The sequence below is a fragment of the Gordionus sp. m RMFG-2023 genome, chromosome 5, assembly GCF_954871325.1.
Source record: "Gordionus sp. m RMFG-2023 chromosome 5, tfGorSpeb1-WG-v2, whole genome shotgun sequence".
Taxonomy (NCBI): Eukaryota; Metazoa; Nematomorpha; class Gordioida; order Chordodea; family Parachordodidae; genus Gordionus; species Gordionus sp. m RMFG-2023.
The window spans coordinates 2258208-2280540 of NC_088779.1; the positions used below are offsets into that span (position 1 = coordinate 2258208).

The 22333-nt window shown below is 27.7% G+C and overlaps 2 protein-coding genes across 2 annotated transcripts; both read right to left on the minus strand.

Annotated features, from left to right (window-relative positions):
• Window positions 1-4: 4 nt before the first annotated feature.
• LOC135929608 (uncharacterized) lies at window positions 5-13601 on the minus strand. The gene is made up of 6 exons (XM_065466272.1): window positions 13468-13601; window positions 13247-13421; window positions 12984-13205; window positions 12790-12945; window positions 12537-12748; window positions 5-248 (listed from the first exon to the last, which is right to left on the minus strand). The coding sequence occupies exons 1-6, from the start codon at window positions 13549-13551 to the stop codon at window positions 156-158; spliced, it is 942 nt and encodes a 313-aa protein (XP_065322344.1). The 5' UTR covers window positions 13552-13601; the 3' UTR covers window positions 5-155.
• An 832-nt stretch (window positions 13602-14433) lies between these two features.
• LOC135929785 (uncharacterized) lies at window positions 14434-16047 on the minus strand. The gene has a single exon (XM_065466501.1). The coding sequence runs from the start codon at window positions 16045-16047 to the stop codon at window positions 14434-14436; it is 1614 nt and encodes a 537-aa protein (XP_065322573.1).
• Between the last annotated feature and the right edge of the window lie 6286 nt (window positions 16048-22333).

Below are 22333 nucleotides of genomic sequence, written 5' to 3' on the forward strand. Positions count from 1 at the left end.
CACATAATCAATAATTTACATGCTAGAATTATTTCACATTATTGATTTATAAATGAATTTTTAATGAAATAAGTGTTTACAATTTTTTCTACAATTAACTAAAAATAGTTTGTTTTATAGGTTTTGATTTGAGCTAATTATACAATGAATGATGTTCAAATTTTTGGAATATTTAATGCACCAATTGCTTCACTCAGGTCTTCTTCAAAGCAAAGTTCATACAATGTTTTGACATATGTGTCTTCTTCCTAAAATTTAATAAACATAAATTATGTGTTATAGTAATTTAGGAAAGAATACTAATTTTTACAGTGTTGGTCTACAAATATTTCACTGATCCAATCTAATATTCATATAACAAATCCAATATTTAGAATGATTTATATTTAATATCTCTCTTTAACCAATGTTATAAAATAATCAATATTTTCTAAAAAATTAGATGTAAATAATGAGTAAAAGAGTAAACATTTTCAAATTTTCCATTTTGTTACATTAAAATTATCAAGTGGACTATTTTTTCTTTTTAAATATTTCCATCTTATATTTACAATTACAAATAAATTGAATTTTGGTTCCTTATATTTATTTATTACAAAAATTATGCATAAAATATACAACTCGAAACAATGATAATATCAGATTGAATCAGGCTTTTTGTAAATATATGCCTGATTCTGTTTTTTTTTCAAGTCTGATCTAAAATTTAATATTCAGTATAGCCCTACTATTTTTTATAATATTGTTAAGTAAAAATCTATCCTCTTTCTGCCACATATGAGAAAAATCTCCAGGCTTACATATTACTATTTTGGCTAAAATCTTAATTGGGCCATTTTTAAAAATCCTTAAGATGTATGTATATTAGAATGAGGGTAGGCCAGATGTGGAGTAATGAGATTATGATTAGTATAGTCTGAAAAATATAGGATAAATTTTCAAGGGCTTTTTTAACATATCTTACTCTTTTTACCAGCACATCAGTGCCTGTTATTAATTTTTAAATTTCAAAATTTTTACATACATTTTGCTTTCTTCATAAACAACAATTTCATGACCAAAATTTAGGCACAAATTCAAAATATTTGGTTAAAAATTTTAATTATTGAATTTTAACCTTTTAGCTTTATCATCCAGATTAAAATAATAAACAACTTTATGATCCCAGGTTTCATTTCCCTGATTATTTATTGGGTGATGCAACAACAGATGGGGTGCACACACCCCCAAACACTCCTTTCCCATCAATCATCCCTAAAAAACCTTTTTACAACTTTAATCAATTATATCAGTCATCCAACCTCCAATCAGGAAAGGGATTTGGTGGTCACAAATAGTTAGAAGCACTCCCAAGTCGTAACCTTGGTAATCTCTTAGATGAACAATTCAGTCGCCATCGTTTTATGCATAGGAAGTGAAATCGTATAGCCTACTTCTGTCAAGTAAATTTTAAAGGCAGACCTTCATATTTGGTTATATAGCCAAGGGTGACATAAGGCCACCAAATTATCTAATGAGGATGGAAGAGAAAATAATTGCTAGCAGAGCTATAACACTTTTTTTAAGTGAAAAGGGTTTGGATCTAAGTTAGGTGAAAAAAATGGTTTGAGTTCAGATAGAATAAAATTTATTTAATTATTTACCATAAAAAAATAATTTATCATCATCATAATAACAATACTCAGATCAGAGATATAGTCTTAGCCCTGGCCATATTTGAATTTTTTTAAAAAAATATCCAGACCTAATATTTTAGCTATTACTAACTATAAAAATAAAAAATAATATATTTTAAAAAAAAATCAGGGCCAGGTTGAAATTTATTTAGCTATGATACCTCTGATATCTAATAATTAGGTGTGTACTGATACCACTTTTTGGAGACCGATTACCGATCCGATCATATCTAATTTTGTATTCTGTAAAGATACCAATGGTTTTAATATACTTTTTATTAGTATAACATCTATAATTTAACTATACCATAACTTATGTCATTTAAATATAATGATCAGTTATAGTTTATATTCAATTCAATTGCAATTCTAAAAGTATATAAAATATTTTTATTGATAAATCACTTTTATATAACTAACGTTAATCAATATACATAATAAGTAATAAAAAAATATATTATGAAATATGAAAAAATATTTAAAATAATATTTAACATTAATATATCGAAGATTTCTTGTTAGAAATACCAAAATTTCCAATTTATCAGAGGTCAGCCGGCGATGGTAACTGTCAATATAACTAGCTTCACTAAAAACAGATTCTGAAAAGATGGTTTCTAGTTCGTATTTTTTTTAATTAGGTGTTTTGTCGTTTTGCTAAAACTTAAATTTTGGTTAGGGTCCACCTCTTCGTATAAACATTTATGAAAAAACGTCAAATGACCTAAAATGGCCACAAATATATATGAAGCGATTATAATATTTGTATAATTTTGAAACATTGTAACAGATTAGACAAATAAATTAAAAAATGTTTTTATTTTAAAATAAATTTAAATATAAATTGCCAGTTCATAAGTTTTAACTTGCCTATTTTCCGATATTGTTACAATTATAATAATAACCATATATTCTATTTTATAGTTGAATTTCTTAACTCTATCATATAGTGTGGTCTTTCTAACTATTCAAAAGTCTGACTATTAAAACTTTTTCTATTGTTTATGTGGCACGCTAATAATAATTTTAGGGAATCATTTATTATTAATATCATATATAAAATTTTAATCTTTTGTAAACTTTATTAAAAATAATATGTTTCGATCGCGATTATAATAATTAAACATTTGTATTGCGATATATAAATAAAATAACAGTGACGAAAAAATGATAAAGTTTATATAACAAAAATATAATAACTATAAATTTTGAAATTGACGTATACCACTTCTGTCAAACCCGACTATAAATATTTGGATTAATAATAATGTTATCCTTTATTGACATTTATAAAACAATTTAGTTAGACAATAGAAGAAAAATTACTGTGATTTGATTTTTTTGAATATAAAAATTTTGATATTTTATCTAAATATTCTATAGGGGTAAAAAAAAACCTCCACAGTAGAATTATATTTTCATTTATTTTATCGTCTATTATACAATATTTTTTTCTTCTTAAAGTAACCTTTCTACCATCACCTAATTGAATTAATTTTAAGTCCATATCCTGTTCTATAATTTTTATGGTGTCAATAAAAAGATAAATATTAAGGTGCGAATAAGGAATGTATTCCTTGAGCGATGAAACCGTTCCACATGATTATTCGTCCTCACACCCCTAATATCAAATTTATTTCACATTTGATATTTAAATTTTGCATTATTATTAATCCAAGTATTTTCAAAATAATTTAAAAAATCAAAAATTGAATTTATCCTAAAATCTTTAGCTTGTCGCCTCAGCTCGTTAATTATATATGGCACATCCCTTTCTAATAAAAAAGGAATGGCCATTATAATTCGAAATTTATTTTTATATTACTATTCTGTCTAAAAAGTCGGGTTAGTTGACTTTCAATGCGCCAAATAACGTACTGACAGAAGTGGAAATAACAGCCCTTAACAATTATAGTGCGAAAAACAGCTTTAAGGGCTAAGTATACCCCAATTTCAAAATCTGTAGTGGCAAATCGCGGGGAAAAGAAAACCCTAAAGATAAACAATAACTTTTTAATAAAGAAAACATATATAAATAAGTATTTTTATGTTTATCTGGCAATAAAATGTATGCACAAATAATAAGAGTATGATTAACTAAAATAGAAATAGTATAAAATTGTTTAAATAATTTAGGTGCGGCATTAAAAGTGCCGTCTAAAAAATTTTTTTTTAGCCAAACAAAGGCGTGATAAAAGTTTCTTAGTTGTAAAAATATATATTCTATTATCGTCATTATTAACAAATAAAAATTTTCTCCTACCGTAAATTTATGTTCATCGCGTAAAATTATCAAGAGGAAATGGGGGTCTTGTTGATTGAACCACACGCCCCATTATTGGTCTTACTGCCAAAAATTTTGGCAAAGTGGTTGTATGATTTAAACAAAATGCATCCAATTTCCGAATCCGCATTACATTCTGGTAAATTTTGTTTATACTCAAATGAGTATCTATTTTAATTCGATCCTTTAGTTTATTAAATGTGACTAGAAGTTCATAGTGTTCTTCATCATCACCATGATTATGTGTTTGGGTCACAGTAAAATGTGCCCCAAATTTAGCTCTCCCCTTGCATGTTTTGAGATCTTGGAGGAAATAGATGCCCATAACAGAAATCTAGTCCAGGTAAATTTCAATTATATTTGTACGATCTATTTTTTAACAAAGTTTTGGACCAAGAGATCTTGGAGGAAATAGATGCCCATAACAGAAATACCATTAGTCCAAGTAAATAATATCTTTTAAATATTTATATCATATTTAAACAAAGCTATTATTCAAAACAATTTTAACAATCAAATGGTTCAATATAGTTTTATTAAATCAAAATACAACAAATATATTATCTATTCTAACAAATATTTATACCTTCATGATTATGGCGACTTATATTACAAATGTCGTATAAAAACAAGCAAGGGGAGAGCTAAATTTGGGGCACATTTTACTGTGACCCAAACACATAATCATGGTGATGATGAAGAACACTATGAACTTCTAGTCACATTTAATAAACTAAAGGATCGAATTAAAATAGATACTCATTTGAGTATAAACAAAATTTACCAGAATGTAATGCGGATTCGGAAATTGGTTGCATTTTGTTTAAATCATACAACCACTTTGCCAACATTTTTGGCAGTAAAACCAATAATGGGGCGTGTGGTTCAATCAACAAGACCCCCATTTCCTCTTGATAATTTTACGCGATGAACATAAATTTACGGTAGGAAAAAATTTTATTTTTTAATAATGACGATAATAGATTATATATTTTTACAACAGAAACTTTTATCACGCCTTTGTTTGGCTAAAAAAAAATTTTTTAGACGGCACTTTTAATGCCGCACCTAAATTATTTAATCAATTTTATACTATTTCTATTTTAGTTAATTATACTCTTATTATTTGTGCATACATTTTATTGCCAGATAAACATAAAAATACTTATTTATATATGTTTTCTTTATTAAAAAGTTATTGTTTATCTTTAGGGTTTTCTTTTCCCCGCGATTTGCCACTATAGATTTTGAAATTGGGGTATACTTAGCCCTTAAAGTTGTTTTTCGCACTATAGTTGTTAAGGGCTGTTATTTCCACTTCTGTCAGTACGTTATTTGGCGCATTGAAAGTCAACTAACCCGACTTTTTAGACAGAATAGTAATATAAAAAAAAATTTCGAATTATCATTCCTTTTTTATTAGAAAGGGATGTGCCATATATAATTAACGAGCTGAGGCGACAAGCTGAAGATTTTAGGATAAATTCAATTTTTGATTTTTTAAATTTTTTTGAAAATACTTGGATTAATAAAAATGCAAAATTTAAATAACAAATGTGGAATACATTTGATATTAGGGGCGTGAGGACGAATAATCATGTGGAACGGTTTCATCGCTCAAGGAATACATTCCTTATTCGCACCCTAATATTTATCTCTTTATTGACACCATAAAAATTATAGAACAGGATATGGACTTAAAATTAATTCAATGATGGTAGAAAGGTTACTGAAAGAGGAAAAAAATATTGTATAATAGACGATAAAATAAATGAAAATATAATTCTTTAGAGTGGAGGTTTTTTTACCCCTCTGGAATATTTAGATAAAATATCTGAATTTTTATATTCAAAAAAATCAAATCACAGTAATTTTTCTTCTATTGTCTAACTAAATTGTTTTATAATGTCAATAAAGGATAACATTATTATTAATCCAAATATTTATAGTCAGGTTTGCCAGAAGTGGCATACGTCAATTTCAAAATTTATAGTTATTATATTTTTGTTATATAAACTTTAACATTGTTTCGTCACTGTTATTCTATTTATAGAGTTAACATGCATTAAACCTCCTTTCCATTTTTTTAATAGTCATATTTATATATCGCGATACAAATGTTTAATTATTATAATCGCGATCGAAACATATTATTTTTAATGAAGTTTACAAAAGATTAAAATTTTATACATGATATTAATAATAAATGATTCCCTAAAATTATCATTAGCGTCCCACATAAACAATAAGAAATAGTTTTAAAAGTCAGAATTTTGAATAGTTAGAAAGACGACTACTATGTGATAGAGTTAAGAAATTCAACTATAAAATAGGATTTATGGTTATTATTATTTGTAACAATATCGGAAAATAGGTAAGTTAAAACTTTTGAGCTAATTTTATTTCAGGATATATCTTTTTAAATACTAGGTAAATAAAACTTAATTAAACGAGAAATTAATATATTGCTTATTCAAAGTTGGACAGTACTGCAAATACTTGTATCTAAAATACAAGATCCTTTTATATCTTTATCTTGTATCTTTTTGATATTTTGAAAAAGATACTAGTATCTGTATCTAAAATTCATTTTTCAACCAAGAATCTATATTGTATCTAGATTCTTTTTCCGTAAGACCTCCCCAACTCTGTGCTTATTCTATAAACTAAAAAGTCGACTAAGAGTTCAACATTTCCTTTGGTTCACAAAGAATAGATTTTATGGTTATCTTACTCAATGTTATTAAAGAAATATTAGGGAAATTTCAAATAATTACACTAAAAATAAATAAATTCAATAAGATATTTTATATTTTATAGTGATGTAAATAATATATAATATTTAAGGATCTTTACTTTAGGTATCTATTATAATATTTATTATAATTTAATAATGAAATACAACAGTCTTAAAACCATAAATTTTGAACAGGATAATATCGTTCACATTATATTTCATTTGAGCTATGGTATTGTTAATTCTTCTGTTTCTGAGCTTAAAGATATACTTCAGATATTTCATAGATGTTTGATTGTATTCATTAAAATTTCATATAAATAACTTAATATATATTGTATTAGATTACAAAATAAAAGCTAATTTATTATAAAATATTTAATGAGTTATCAAATTTTTTTAAATTCAATTTATATTTTATTATGCAAAAAAGGAGATTCATTTTTATATATTAATTAAAAATTTTATTATGATATTTGATATAAATTTTATTAATATTATATCAAAGATATATATAATATATTTGTGCTGTCTCTAATATATTATTATTGAGTTTGCCAAAATATTGTAAATTATCTGCAATTTATTTTTAGTATATACTGTTCTCGTATTTATAAATATTAATTACTATTTAGCAATTTTTATTTTTATTTAAATTTATTTTTTTGTATTAATATAAATATTAATTTATTTGTCTAATCTGTTACAATGTTTCAAAATCATACAAATATTATAATCGCTTCAAATATATTTGTGGCCATTTTAGGTCATTTGACGTTTTTTCATAAATGTTCATACGAAGAGGTGGACCCTAACCGATTATCCCACACTTTTATAAACAGAATGCGCAGAAAAATAACAATATGACAAGAATGTTTATTTATTAATTATTATTAAAAAAATATACATAAAAATGGATTTCGATATTATTTATAAAAATAAATGATAAATTTTTAAAAAAAAATTTGCAACATTTATTTTTTAAAGGCGCCATTTTATATCAAAGGATCGGAAAATTTTATAATATTGGTCGATAACCGATATTTTAAACTGGGCGAAATATCGACCCGATCCGATAAAAAATATCGGTACATCCTTACTAATAATATCAAAAATGGCTATTAAGGAATGATTTCTCATATTTAAATCAACTCTTTAATTATATTATAGTTTTTTAATGCTTAAAAATAATATACTTTGATTTATATATCACCCCAAAAGATAAATAATATCGCTACAAAATTGATATTGGAACATGTCCCATTTTTTTCATGACCAACACTTTCATCATCCCCTTTTAATAGTTCTTTTTACTCCGCCGCTATGATATCAACCATCGGTCACTCTTCATGTTCCATTTGGATCATGGGGGCCGTTGAACTCAAAAATATTCTCCGATTGTTATCAGTAGCTTAAATGGATTTTATATGATTATTCAACATTGACGAATTTCCTCTGATCATCGCTACGGGTCTTGACAGATGAGGCACTCGTCTTTCGGGACATCGATTCCTTAAATGGTCTCAAGTCCTTACTGGATTCTTCCCCCGTTCTCAATAATTTGAACTTTGATGGCTGGGTTGCGACAATTCCGTTCTTGTCATCTATTATACTGCCTTTGCATTCTGGTTTGATGTACTTCTGAAGTCTTGCCCTCATCTATACGATCTGAATAAAGGTTCGCGTGTTTTTGGAAAACCTATAACAGTTATCGCTAATATAGATAATTTCAGATAAATTGAGCCATTACTTCCCAGCAGTCAAAAATATTTACACATCCTTATTAATCTAGTATGCGCGAGAAGATTTCTAAATAAATTGACGGAGTCTGTTCACTTTAATGTTCTGTAAATTTTATTTTCCAAAGTCAATTTTAAAAAATAATTATCAGCAACAAGACTATTGTAGTGAAAAAAAGACTTTGATGACTCCCATAATTTAAAATGTTTCTCTGAATAAATTTCTCAATCATTTTTTTAAGTTACTATATTTAACAATGTAACCAAACAAACATTATTAAATCATATGATATAAAATTTTATGAAATTATTGGTGGTAAAATTGATTCAACAAAAAAAAAGTTATTAATAATGAAAATAAATGGTAAAATACAATTCTTGATCGCTAAAATTTAAAAAAAGGTTTGGTCTGGGTTCTAAGCCCTGATTAATAGTACGATTATTCTAGTTCAAGATAACGATCTCAATATCAAAATTTTTCGTCCCAAGTATGCCCATGTTTTGGTTAGCAACCCTATAGGGAAGAAATCTTTAAATTCAAAAAAATTATTTTATTCTCTATTTTAATTTTTTGGATTAAATTTATATATTCAGCAATAACTTTGATAATTTAAATGATATTTTAAACTATTCATCATAAAAAATGAATAGTAAACATCACCCACTTTCTAATTTTTTTTTTAAACTTGAAGATAAGGAAGGGAATTTAACATTAATATTTTTTGGGTCACGGGATGGGCTTATATTTTATTTTATGCCAGCTCTGCAGGACTCCAATTCAGAATATCGTTTTTGAGTGAATATTTTTCCATTAATTTTCATTATATATAATTTGATTTTTTGAATAAATGATAATATTTCTAACATTCTACCATTCCTTGTGGCAGCTTCAGACATGTGTACTGGCATGTATATTGTACTGGTTATACATTTATCTTTAGGATAATTGTTGAATAATATTAAATCTTTTGAAATCTAGGGTAACATTATAATAAATTATTAAATATTTTAAAAAAAACTTTTTACAATAATGATATTTTTGGTTATTAATTATAGTTATATAAATGATATAAAATTATTAGAATAAATTTTGTGAGAGTTCCTCTGGGAGAAACCAGCAATATTGATGTCATTCTTTCACCTTTAAAACGATCAACATTTTTTCGATTTCCAGTTGATTAATTTTTACATCGATACATCCATTCTAATTGTTGGCCATGCCATATACAATTTATTTATCGCAATTTAGGAAAAGTGATATGATATCAATCTTTTTTTATAGTCTATTGTTCAGAAAAAGTTTTGCAAATTATATACAATAAAATTATTCAATATGTATATAGTTGTTTTGTATTCAATTTGGAGAATAATGAATTTTTTCTCGAATTATTGTATGTTCTAGGGAAAATATATAATATAAAGTTTAATTTTATCGTTAACTATTATTATTTTAGAAATAAATGATCAGCTAAATATTTTTTATAGAAAGTATATTGTATCTTTGTTAAATTTTTAAATACGATATTTGTATCTAAAATATTTATATTTTGTAAAATATGGTTTTAACGGATTCGTCCAACTCTAATATAAGCGCAATAAAAATTTTAAAAAAAATTCTGTCAATATATTCTTGTATAAATCATTCATTTATTTAGCACGTTGGCATATGACCCCTTTCCTAAGAGAAAGTACGTCAATTATGTGATGTCCATCTTCTCACAATAGCGCTGGTTATTCTAATAATTCGATTCGTAGGTCTACAAAAAAATATTCGATTCGAAAATTTATCTAAACCTTATAAAAAAAATAGATTATATTTATTTAGCACCTTGGCATGATTCCTTCCGAAGAGAAAGCACGTCAATTATGTGATGCCCATCTTCTTCTCACAATCGCGCTGGTTATTCTAATAATTCAATTCGTATAGTGGGTCTACAAAAAAAAATTATAAACAGATGTGGACGTTTTAAAACTGACACCTTTAATAAGGATTCTAGCTAAAACTAATTGTCATTAGCAAATAGAAATTTACAGAAAATAACAAACGAAATAAAACCCGATGATTTCATAACGTTACCCGAATAATTGGCTAAAAAAAACTAGATTTTTTTAGAATTAGAAATGCTTATAAAAAAATAATAAATTCTGTTCTATTCATTATTATTTCGATCTAATATTCTAAAATTTATCAAAAATAATCACTACATTAAAATATAATTATGCTAGATCCAAATTTGAAAACAACCAGTTTTTCTAATAATTTTTTCCTTGAAAAACATTCTATTCTTCATTACCCTATTTGTCCTTACTGAGAATAACTGCTCACATGAAGCCGAGGCTCCCTGAATGGACAATATATCAATTGCCATTTTCTATAACAAGAAAAAATGATTTGCCATGCAGTTTGAACCATTCTGATGGGCTCTTACTAGAAGCTATTCTTAATTCATCAAGATATGTTTCAACCTCACATATTGATGAGATGTTGATGAGATGATATTTTGTTTGAATATTTTATCCATGTCACGCTTGACTGGACTATTGTTTTAACGGATAAGTATTAATATCATATTTAACTTTGTATTCATTATATATTTCCTTAAATTTTTCCGATAAAATAGTTGTCTTTATGTTATATGAGATAGATATTTGTTCAAAGATTTTAAATATAAATAAATTTGAATAATAAAAAATTTAATATTCGACGAATACTTTTTCTCATTATTCATATTCGATTCGAAAATTAGATTTGAATAATTGTGCTATACGAATCGAATAACAAATAATTCGTTTTAGGCCTAATGAGTAGTAAATTATTTGACTCATTTAAACAAATGGGAAAATGCACAATTTGATAAGTATTTATTATTCATTTGACTACAGGTATTGTTGGCTAAAAAATGGTATTGATGCATCTAAGATAATTAGTTGTCAAATAAACCAAAAAAATATAACTTCTGATAATTATTATGATTTGTTACTTTTCTTACACAGTAATATTTTTCAAAAGGCACCATTACTTTGTAACCCATTACTAGGGCTGGTTTACAATACTAAATAGTATTGGCTTTAATCATTATCCAAACAACTTAGACAGGAATAAAAATAATTAATTTTTATAATTATAAATATTTGATTGTTGTAATATACAATCATTTTCAAGAAAAGGTAGTTTTGGACAAGTGCTTTTATTCATTATAAAAGTTTTCAGATTTGGTATTTAAGTTTTCAATATTTGATATATTTGTATAGATTCAAATCACAGATGCCAACCTTATAAAGTGTAGAAAGGAGATCAAGATTTCGTTTAATATTTCTAAGGTAATTATAATTAGACAAATATAATTTGCAGTAAATTTAAAACAAATATCACTTGGTCAGATAGATATAAAGGGAATTTTTTTTAAGCATTATTCACAATATAAAGCCAAACTTCTCAGTAAATCTAGAACTATAAAATATTTTGTATCAATTAATTTTTGACTTATTGGCAATGCTGTTAAATCAATATAACTATACTAATTGATTATCAGCTATTAGTTGTGGCTTTATATTGAAAACTATAAAATATTGGTATGGTTATCAGTAGTGTTGTTAAACAGCTCATTTTTGAGCCGATTTTAAAAACGGCTAACTCAGTATTTTAACCAGAAAAATATTGTTCGTCTCTAGATTTCGATAATCCTTCTATGAAAAAAATCTTCAGCTTGCGTAATATTTTTCTGGATAAAATATTGAGTTAGCCATTGTCAGCTCCCTATTACTTTATAATGGTAGTAGTATTTAAATAAGAATAAAGCAAATATTTAAAAAATATCATATGGATGGAGAGATTCTGCTTTCAACCCCTACACTTTTCTCACAAATTCGTGGTTCCATACTCCAATTAAATATTACAGTGTTGTATTAAACATTTTACAAATGAGGGTAGGAATTTTATTTATATCATATAAAAAATTCAAATGGCAATTTATGGTAAGATTCCTTTTTAGGAATACAATTAACCAGTGTAAAATTTTTGTTTGTATGTATAGTTTATAATATTTATATATATAAATTTTGAATAAATACAGAAATAGAAAAAAATGTAAATTCCAAACTATATATTCTGGCTTCCCATCCAGGATTGCACCTCTCTCAAGCAAAAAGGTTTTGAGATCTTTGCATGAATGCTTAAGATCAGTTACAAGACTTGGATCAGTTTTGACCATAGAGAGAATAGCATTTAATGTGTGCTCATGACTGAGATCATGTTCATAAGTCATAACATTTTTTAGTAATTGGAAAAGTATACCCTTTTGGTGAAATTGTTCTAATAAGATGTAATAATTAACATAAACAATGTAAAGATACTTGTAAAATCTTCATTTTCTAAACTCATGTACATAACTAAAAGAGTTGTTTTAAGTTTGATCTTTTCCACAGGGCTTTGTAGGCCTTTAAGCAAAATATCAATCCCACCATTATTTAGGAATTGGGTTTGTAAATTTTTATTTCCTCTCAATAAACCTTTAAATTGTTATATTAGTAGAATCAATTTATTTTACTAGATAAGGCGTAAATAGCTTTAACTTTAACATTATCATAGTTATCATGATCAAAAATTGATATAATATCTGGCAGAATATTAATTTTTTGAGCTTCATCTTGGCACACTTGATGATTTTGTACTAATTCTGCTATGAAATCACATGTAGCCTCTTTAATATTTTCATCTTTGACTTGAAGTAATTTAGGAATATAATTGAACCCACCAATATCAATAAAAACTATAATATTGTGTTAATATAAAAATAGATATAGAAATTACTTTTTGCATTATCAAAATTTTCTATAAGATCTTCTGTTTTTCTAATATATTCTCTTAACTCAGTAACTTTTTCTGGGTTATATGTAATAATTTGATCTATCTGTTCTAAATATTCTTTAAGTAACTTGGCAGGATGATTTTCAAGGTTATTTAATATAAACTTATTAAATGCTTCCTTTTAATTTAATATAACTAAAAATATATATAAAATCGATATATACTTTATATTCTTTACTATTCCTATCTACATTATCACTAGTATCCATTTGATCAGCAGCATTCTTAGGCACGGGTACAAGAGACATTTGTGATTGTGTCAAATCACTTTATCTTAGCGAAATATTATAAGTCCGACGTTGATAGTCATTCATAGATGACAGCTTAGTTAAGATAGTATGGCATTTATACAAAAGCACATCGTGTTGAGAAATATTGTGCCTTATTGGTTAGGTTATTTTCATATGTTTTTTAAATTTTATTTAGCAAGGGTATAGATAACAGAATTATTGATGTAAATTCACATTAAAATTGCATTTTAATTTATTTTTTAATGTAAATTACTATAATTTTTATAGTATAGATTCAAGGAACAAGAAAGGTATTTAATAATTTCCCTATGATTATGCTTTATAAGTTATTGATTTGTATTTAACTTAAGGAAGAAGGCTGCTAAAATGACTTAATTCACGTTGTTAAAATATTTTGTATAAATATTGCAATGACTGCGTTTATTTATACAAAACTTATTTTTTTTTAAAATTTATCTTAATAACATTTTGATCATAAAAGTAAAAATGTCTCTTTTTCTTATAATGGGAAAATTTATTGAAATCAAAATAGAAGATGAGTAAAATATTTAGCACTTTTTTTTTTTTAATAATATATTTTTATTTATTTATTTATTTTTTTCAATTATTGTTAAAATGGATATATTAAAAATTAAATATAATATGATCTATGAAGACATTAAAAAAGACTATAAAAAAAATATATGGGTTTTAAAAAAAAAAGGGGGGGGGGGGGTATATATCATCCAAGAGAAGAGTGAATACTTAAAAAATTAGACCGGCAAATTTCTAGGGAAATCTGCTGGCGAAGGTAAAATCCTTCATTGGGGTCCCCTGAGATTTGTCTCATTTTTTTTCCTATAATTTTAATGAAATTGAGGGCCTCATTTCCAATCATGCCTAGGGTATTGATAACGATAGGAATGAACATAGTGTTGGCGAGGCAAGCGTATTTATTTTTTTAAGGATTTCTGCCTTTTCGATAGCAGAAAATGAGAGGTTAGACTTGGCAGCAAAATCAACGCAAGTGTAATCCCATGTTAGCGGAAGACCATTAGACCAGGGTATGAGAGAAATACCATCCGGGCGTAAGGCGTATTCGTTTGAAAGACCCACTGGTTCGAGGGTAGATGGGATATTAACTTTTTTGAGGGTGGCTAGTAAAATGTTATTGATAGATTTATGACGAGGTTGTCGTCCACGGGAGAACTTGCAGGGCAAGAGATGGTAAGCCTTCGATTCAATGGGCTGACCACAATCGATGCAGATGGAGGGAACTACGACATTACAGCCGAGGCGGAGGGCTATAGATATACGTAGCTGTTCGCCAGTCATGAGGAGACCAAGATTGGCGCTGGGGATGGCTTCCAACCATTCGTAGCCAGAGTTTGCATTTAGTACCAAATTATTGGGATTTTCCTCAAAGGGCCTGTTCGAAATAAAATATTCAACGTAACGGGCGATCAGAGGAGCATCCCAGTCTTTTTGGGTACTGGAAGCGGGACGGGTGGGAGAGCAGTTGTTGTCCCAAGAGGTGAGGGCCTGTGAGAAGTCAGTATCTGAAGGAGTATATCCATTGTCGATAATAGATTGAGCAGCAAGACTAGATGAGATAAAAGCTGAGAGGGAAAGTTGTAATGGGGATCGGATACCAATACCACCAGACTTGCATGGAAGGGTGGCCTGGAGCCAAGATGAATTGGAGAATTTAAGGTTTAATATGTTTTCTAGGAGATCCTTAATTTGGGTTTCGTGGGAAACTAGCAAATGGCTGCATTTGAAGATCGGTGAGGATCTCAGGGCATAGAGGATTTTGGGTATATTAAAATAGTTTTTGATTAAAAAAAAGGGTTGATGAGCGGGTAGGTAATTAAAAAGTGAGTTTAAATTAGATAAATTGTCGAGAGATTTGTTTAAAAAAGTATCGATTGCTTTTTCACCCCCTATCGGTGATCCAAGATGTGTCATCTCTTCTCTGTTGATGGCGAGGAATGTGGTTTCTGAAGGGATGGATGTTGTAGGGTTTAAGAAGCAAATCTCACATTTGGGGAAGTTGAGAGATAGTCCTGTTATATAAGAGAGATTTTCGATGATGGAGGGAATGGACATGACTGTGGAAAAGTTGCCTGAGACTATACCGTCATCGAGGTACCAGGAATTTAGAGTGAGGTTAGATATAGATTGAATATCTAGGATTATCTTGTGTATCCCGATGCAAAAAAAAGCTGGGCCTAAGGGGTCTGCTTGTTGGATTCCCTCCAGAGATTTTATTATGTTGTTATTGCACTTTAAAAAAGTAGGGCTAGAGTAACTGTTGAGAATGTATGAATATTGAGGATATTTGTGGCAAAACAAGGGAACGAAATATTGACGTTTGATTGTATTGAAAGCATTTTTGAAATCAAGTTTTAAAACGACATTGTCAGGAATATTATTTGAGAGGGTAATGCGAGCAAGATGGGCCGAAATTTCAGATCCTCCAGGTACACCAAACCCTAGCTGAAGTGGCGACATGAATGAAGAAAGAGATTCCTTTATTCGTGAGGCAATGATTTTAGAGATAGTCCTTCTGAAGAACGACCCAACAGCAATTGGGCGGATACCTCCATCCTTTTTTTTGAGGGCTATAAGGCGGGCACCAAAGAGAATAGGAATGATAGGTGGTGGGAGGGGCCCAATAAGAATTAAATTTAATAACCTGGTAAGGTTCTACAAAAGGGTTTTGGATGATATGTTAGGTTTTAAAATGTCTTGAATGAAAATAGCACGAATGCCATCAAGGCCGCCAGAAGAGTCTCTTTTGAAAGATCTGACAGCTTTGATCGTCTCATCAGAGTTAATTTCAGGGGCTATATGATCGTTTTGGCTTGAGAATGCAAATTCTGAATCACATGAAGGGTGTTTTAGAAGCAAGGCTTCTAGAGTGGACTCATTGTTTGGAGCTAAGGAATCTTCAGAGGTCATGACCCGAAGGGCTGAATTGATATTAAGGCTGTTTATTTTGTTTGAAACTATTTTAGCCTTATGGGCAATAGGGAGTGGATTGGATTGGTGGGTCTGAGGTGTAGGTGTTAGAATAGAGTCAGGGTTGAAAAGAGATATTGAAGTTTTAATGTGTTTAGATAATTGGATATTTTTATTATCGGGAATTTTAAGGGTGGAATTAGTAAAACTTAGTAAGTTTTTCCAATTTGATAGGTTTGCAGGATTGTTTACTGTTAATAGGATTAACTTGTTAAAGGATTCTGCAAAAGAATTGCGAGCACCACGCGGAATACGGGATATGGTGGAAACATTGGGTACTGATAAAAAATCATTGGCCCATGATTGTAAGTTGGGAGTTTGCTGACTAGGGGGCAAGTTGGTAGCAACAATAGGCGGGGGATGGCTTGCTAAATTTAATAGGCTGAATGGAGGAGGATCTGTAGGTGTTATGCATGGTAACCCTGAACCTAGGCAAGAGGATGGGGGGGCCATGAACTTGAAACTTTCTAGCTTTGGTAATTTTAGTATATTTATAGCAAGAGGGGCATAAATTATGCATTTGGATTATAGTTGCCAAACTTATAATTGTTGTATTCTTGCTTCACATAGCTATTTAGGCATGTATTATCCATTAATTTTGGAATATATGTAGGAATAGATATCAAAATTTTGCTTGACAAATATTAGGACAAGGACCACATGAACCATTTGTTTGTATTTTTGGTGATGGATTGTTAGATTGTATGGGTTTTGTTGTAGATGAGTGCAGAATAATCAATTATTTATTATACCAGTGAGTGTTTATTTTTATTTCATTGAAAATGTTGTGAGAAGTTTCAATTGAGAGAAATCATGTTTTAATGAAGATATTGATGTAGGTGGTGGGGGAAAATTAGAGGGTTTTAAAGTTGTAGAAGGGGTCAGAATAATTAAATATGTATATATGTAAGTGTTGTATTTTAATTTCCTTGATAATGTGTTGTAAATAGTTTTAATAAGAGTAAGCTTGTTATAAACTATGAAGTTATAGGTGCAAGAGGTATAGAAAAAATTAAATTTCAATCATTTATTTATTGTTTTTTAAAGGATTTCAATTGGAAATATGATAAGAACTCATAGCTTTGATTCCATTTTTCTTACTTCAATTTTTATATAGGCATATATTATTTGTTTAAATGTCTTATATGCAAAGATTAAGATTTTATATGTATACAATTTAATACATTGTTTAAGAAAGTGAACATGTGAAATTTAATATATTTATAAAACCCCTTATATATTTAGATTAAGTTATCAAATTGGATTAATAACAAAAGAATCCAAACACTTTATTCACTTATTGTTATTTAAAAAAAACAAGCTCAAATTTAATATCTTGCATTTATTGCGAAATAATTTTGTACTCAAATTAATTTACAATAAATGAAGCATTTTTTTTTCAATAAATCTATTCGTTTTATTTTGATTTCCGTGTTTTATTTTTCCTTTTTTAGGTTCATCCGGTGCAAAAACTTTGGAAGATTTGGAAGTATAAGTGATAATACTGTATTGTATAGATGAATCATCATTAAAAAATAATACTATATACTGATCAGGCAAATTTTTTTTATTTAATCATCTTTATTTACAGATTCTATGAACATTAAATCTCAATATTGATAGCAATCATAAAGACTTACACTAAAAAATTTAAACTTAAAATCAGCCACCACCCACCCTTAAAGTAATTAAATTATACTGTAGTTCTTGAGTATAAGCTCCTTTTTTGCCTACTCCATTTTAATAAGCCTATAGAGGTTAAAGTAACATTTTTTGAAATGTTGCGCCCACTAGGACGTGCGCTTGCCCACAAACGTGTGGTGGGCTCCTTATATTTTTACTTTTCCACCCAAATTAAATTAGTTACAATTAGATGGAAATGAGGAAAACCTAGCGTAGCTCTGTTGAACCTTCAACGCTAGAGCGCAAAAGCGCTATATATCATGTATCACGTATGTATTGAGATTTTAAAAATAAATTCATTCAACTGTATAAAATATATTATAAAAATATAATATATATATATAATAAAAAATAAAAAATTTATAAAAAAGAATTGCCCACAAAATATTATAAAAAGATAGTTATGTAAATAATATATATAAAATAGCCAATATTATATTTGTGATTTATTTATTTTTCTTCTAGCCAAAGTTGTAGGTTGGATCGTAGATCTCTGATCCCCTTCGATAAGTTTTTTCTATTCAAAATATAATAATCAAATTGAATGGTTTTTAAGCTTCTTTTAAAAAAAAAAATCATATTTAAAATTTATGATAAAATAATTTTGTTTCTTTGAATAAAATGGCCTTATTGTATATATATCTTTGGACAAATCTTCAGCATCTTCTGGTGTCATTGAATCCCATTTAATTTATAATATTATTATAATTATTATCGGAAAATATTTCAATAAAGCTATTTAAATTTTTATTTTTGTAATGATTGTTTTCGTGCCTGATTAAAATACGCGTCCTTGGAAACTACGCGCCCCTACGCGCCATTTATTAAAAAAAGAGTTAATTTAATAATATTAATATAGAATCGTGTTTAGTTTATCAAGATGATCTAGAAAAATCACGATAAATGTCCTATTTTTAAAAATAAATAAACGCAGAATCATATTTAGCTCATTAAAAGGATTCAGAAAAAATGTTAATATTAAATTAAAAAATATTTTTTATGATTTAATGGGTTTGATCAAACTACGTATCACTTATGGTACTCCTATTAATAAAGTTCTAATTTAAGAATATAAATATGAAATCATGTTTAACTACTTCTAGGAGATTCAAAAAAAAATATTAATTTTTTTCGAAAAATTTTTTTTTTTGACCTAACTACAAGCTCTCGATAAATATACGCCATTTTTTTAAAAAATAAATGAACGCATACTCATATTTAGCTTATTAAAAGGATTGAGAAAAATGTTAATATTAAATTTTAAATCTTTTCATAACTTCAGAGTTGTTAAAAGATACTTTTTAAATGGATCTAGATACAGATACATCGTCTAAAATAATATATAGATACAGATATTTTAATCAAAAATCTATCTAGAATACAGATACCACATTTTTATATCTAGATCCTTTAACAACTCTGCATAACTTTGTGAGTTTTTGAAATAAAAACCTCTGTTTTTTTTGACCAAACTACGCATACTAGTGTTTATATCGATTTATAAAAACGGCTTAAATCAGAATTTTTAGCCAAAATAATATTATGTAAGCATGGAGATTAGTGTTGTCAAACGGCTTATTTTTCAGCCGATTCTTAAAAACGGCTAACTCAATATTTTGTAAGGAAAATTATTTTCAAGGCCTTAAGATTTTGCTTATAAGGTGGCACAAAACTTTGAAAAATCTATAAACGAAAATCTCGGTACCTTAGGACCAATATCTTTCTGGATAAAATATTTAGTCAGCCATTTTTAAAAATCGGCTCTAATCAAAGCCCTTTAACTACACTATTGAAGATTTTGCTCTTGAATGGCAGGAATGTTAGGACTTCTCTTTGCAAAATCTCGAGCTTTGCACAATATTATTTAGACTAAAATCTTAATCGGGCCATTTAATAGCACTAACGCGATCCCTTATTAAAAGGTTTCTAATTGTTAAAAATACAAATATATTAACTTTAGCTCATCGAAGTGATTTAGAAAATAATAGTATTAATTTTTTTTCTTCTTTGGTCTAAACTAGTATTGTTGTTAAACGGCTAGATTTGAGCCGATTCTTAAAAACGGCTAACTCATTATTTTAGCCAGATCAATGACATATATAACACCGAGACTGACGATTCATTCATTAAAAGTGTACATCAATGCAAATCAGTTGGAGACGCCATCTTGGTTACACTAATCATTATTAAAATTTTAAACGAGAGCCTAATTTATTCTTATATCTGATGAAAACTTTATTAAAGAATTACCGGATCATCGAGATAATAAGGAAGCAAGTTATCAATTTAATAGTAGTTTTTAACATGAGAATAATTACGATATATGTGTTACCAAAATGGCGGGTCCAGCTGGTTTTCTTTTAACGTCGCTTAAAAATGCATTTTAATGAATGAACCGTCAATCTAGGCATTATATGTCACTGAGCCAGATACATATTTTCTAAGCCTCGATATTTCGGCCAACAGATGTCCAAACCTTTGTGTCATCTATATGAGCAAAATCTTTAGGGGCCTGCTTAAAATTTTTTATCCGAATAAAATTTTGAGTTTAGCCGTTTTTAAAAAAATCGGTTCAAAATCAAAGCCGTTTAACAACGCTATAAACTACGCGCTCATACGCGACCCCTATTAAAAAGATTTCAATTTTTACAAAAAAATATAGAATCGTATTTAGCTTATCGAGATAATACACAAAAAAAATGTTATATTAAATTTTTTTTTTTTTAAAAAAACTGGTAAATCAGTAAAATAAAAGATTTGCCTAACTTTGATCGTAAAGTCATTTGATCGTAAATTTTGTCCATTTTTCTCTGATTGGTCTATTTAATCGCGGTAAATTATTTAAAAACATTATGCTTAATACTGTAGCTGATAATTTAAGATTATTTGTTAAAAGAAGAAATCAATCATTACAAAAGTATGATATATTTAATTTGATTTTTAAAAAAATATTTTTTTAGACACAATAAAATATATAAAATCTAATACACGTAATGATATACTCTGTCATAACCTATTTCAATATACCATACATAGAATAGCTGGCCCTAGGGTATATTACCGCTGCAGAAGGAGAAATTGTAAAGGCAGAGGTAAGTTAGTAAGTAGTGTATTTGAAGTGACACAAAATCATCTAACAGCTGAAGGTATATTTAATACTAAACTTATCTAGATTACATACATTAATTTAGATAAAGATTCTCAGTGTAGTATAGATCAGAATATTAGCCAACCCAGTAGCTCATCTAGTAATCAATAAGTAACAAATAAAATAATTATTTTTGAATAAACAAGCTAATACAACCCAACAACAACACAACATATACAGCCCCAAATATTACAACCAAATACTAGATAACTTTTACCCTCCAAATTCAAGTAACAAAAATAATTGTATAAATTAACAATCATTTTTTTAATATTAACAAATGAAACCCAAATACAACATTTTGCATTTAACCACACTAACATTCAACCTTCTTCTACAGGTATATTACTACAACCCCAAGAAATACCACCAAATACCAGAGATTCTCAAAGTAGTATAGATCAGAATATTAGCCAACCCATTAGCTCATCTAGTAATCAATAAGTAACAAATAAAATAATTATTTTCGAATAAACAAGCTAATACAATTCAACAAATACAACCACAACATATGCAGCCCCAAATATTACAACCAATTACGAGAGATAACTTTTAGCCTCCATTTTCAAGTAACAAAAATAATTGTATAAATTAATAAACATTTTTTTAGATATATTAACAAATGTGGCCCAAATACAAAGTTTTGCATTTAACCACACTAATAATCAAACTACTTTTACAAGTAGATAACAAATATTTTTTTAAAATTATTTTAATATAATTAGACCTGGAAGACATTAACAATGCAGGAATTTTATTAGACTTACATAATTCCAACAATGAAAATTTAAGTAAATAAATTATATTATTACATTTACATAATCTGATTATTACATTTACATAATCTGATTATAAATAATTTATATTTTGACACTGTAATTTTTAGATATACAATATATTCCAACTTCAAAAGGGAATTTGTGCTTGTATCATGATGAATAATAT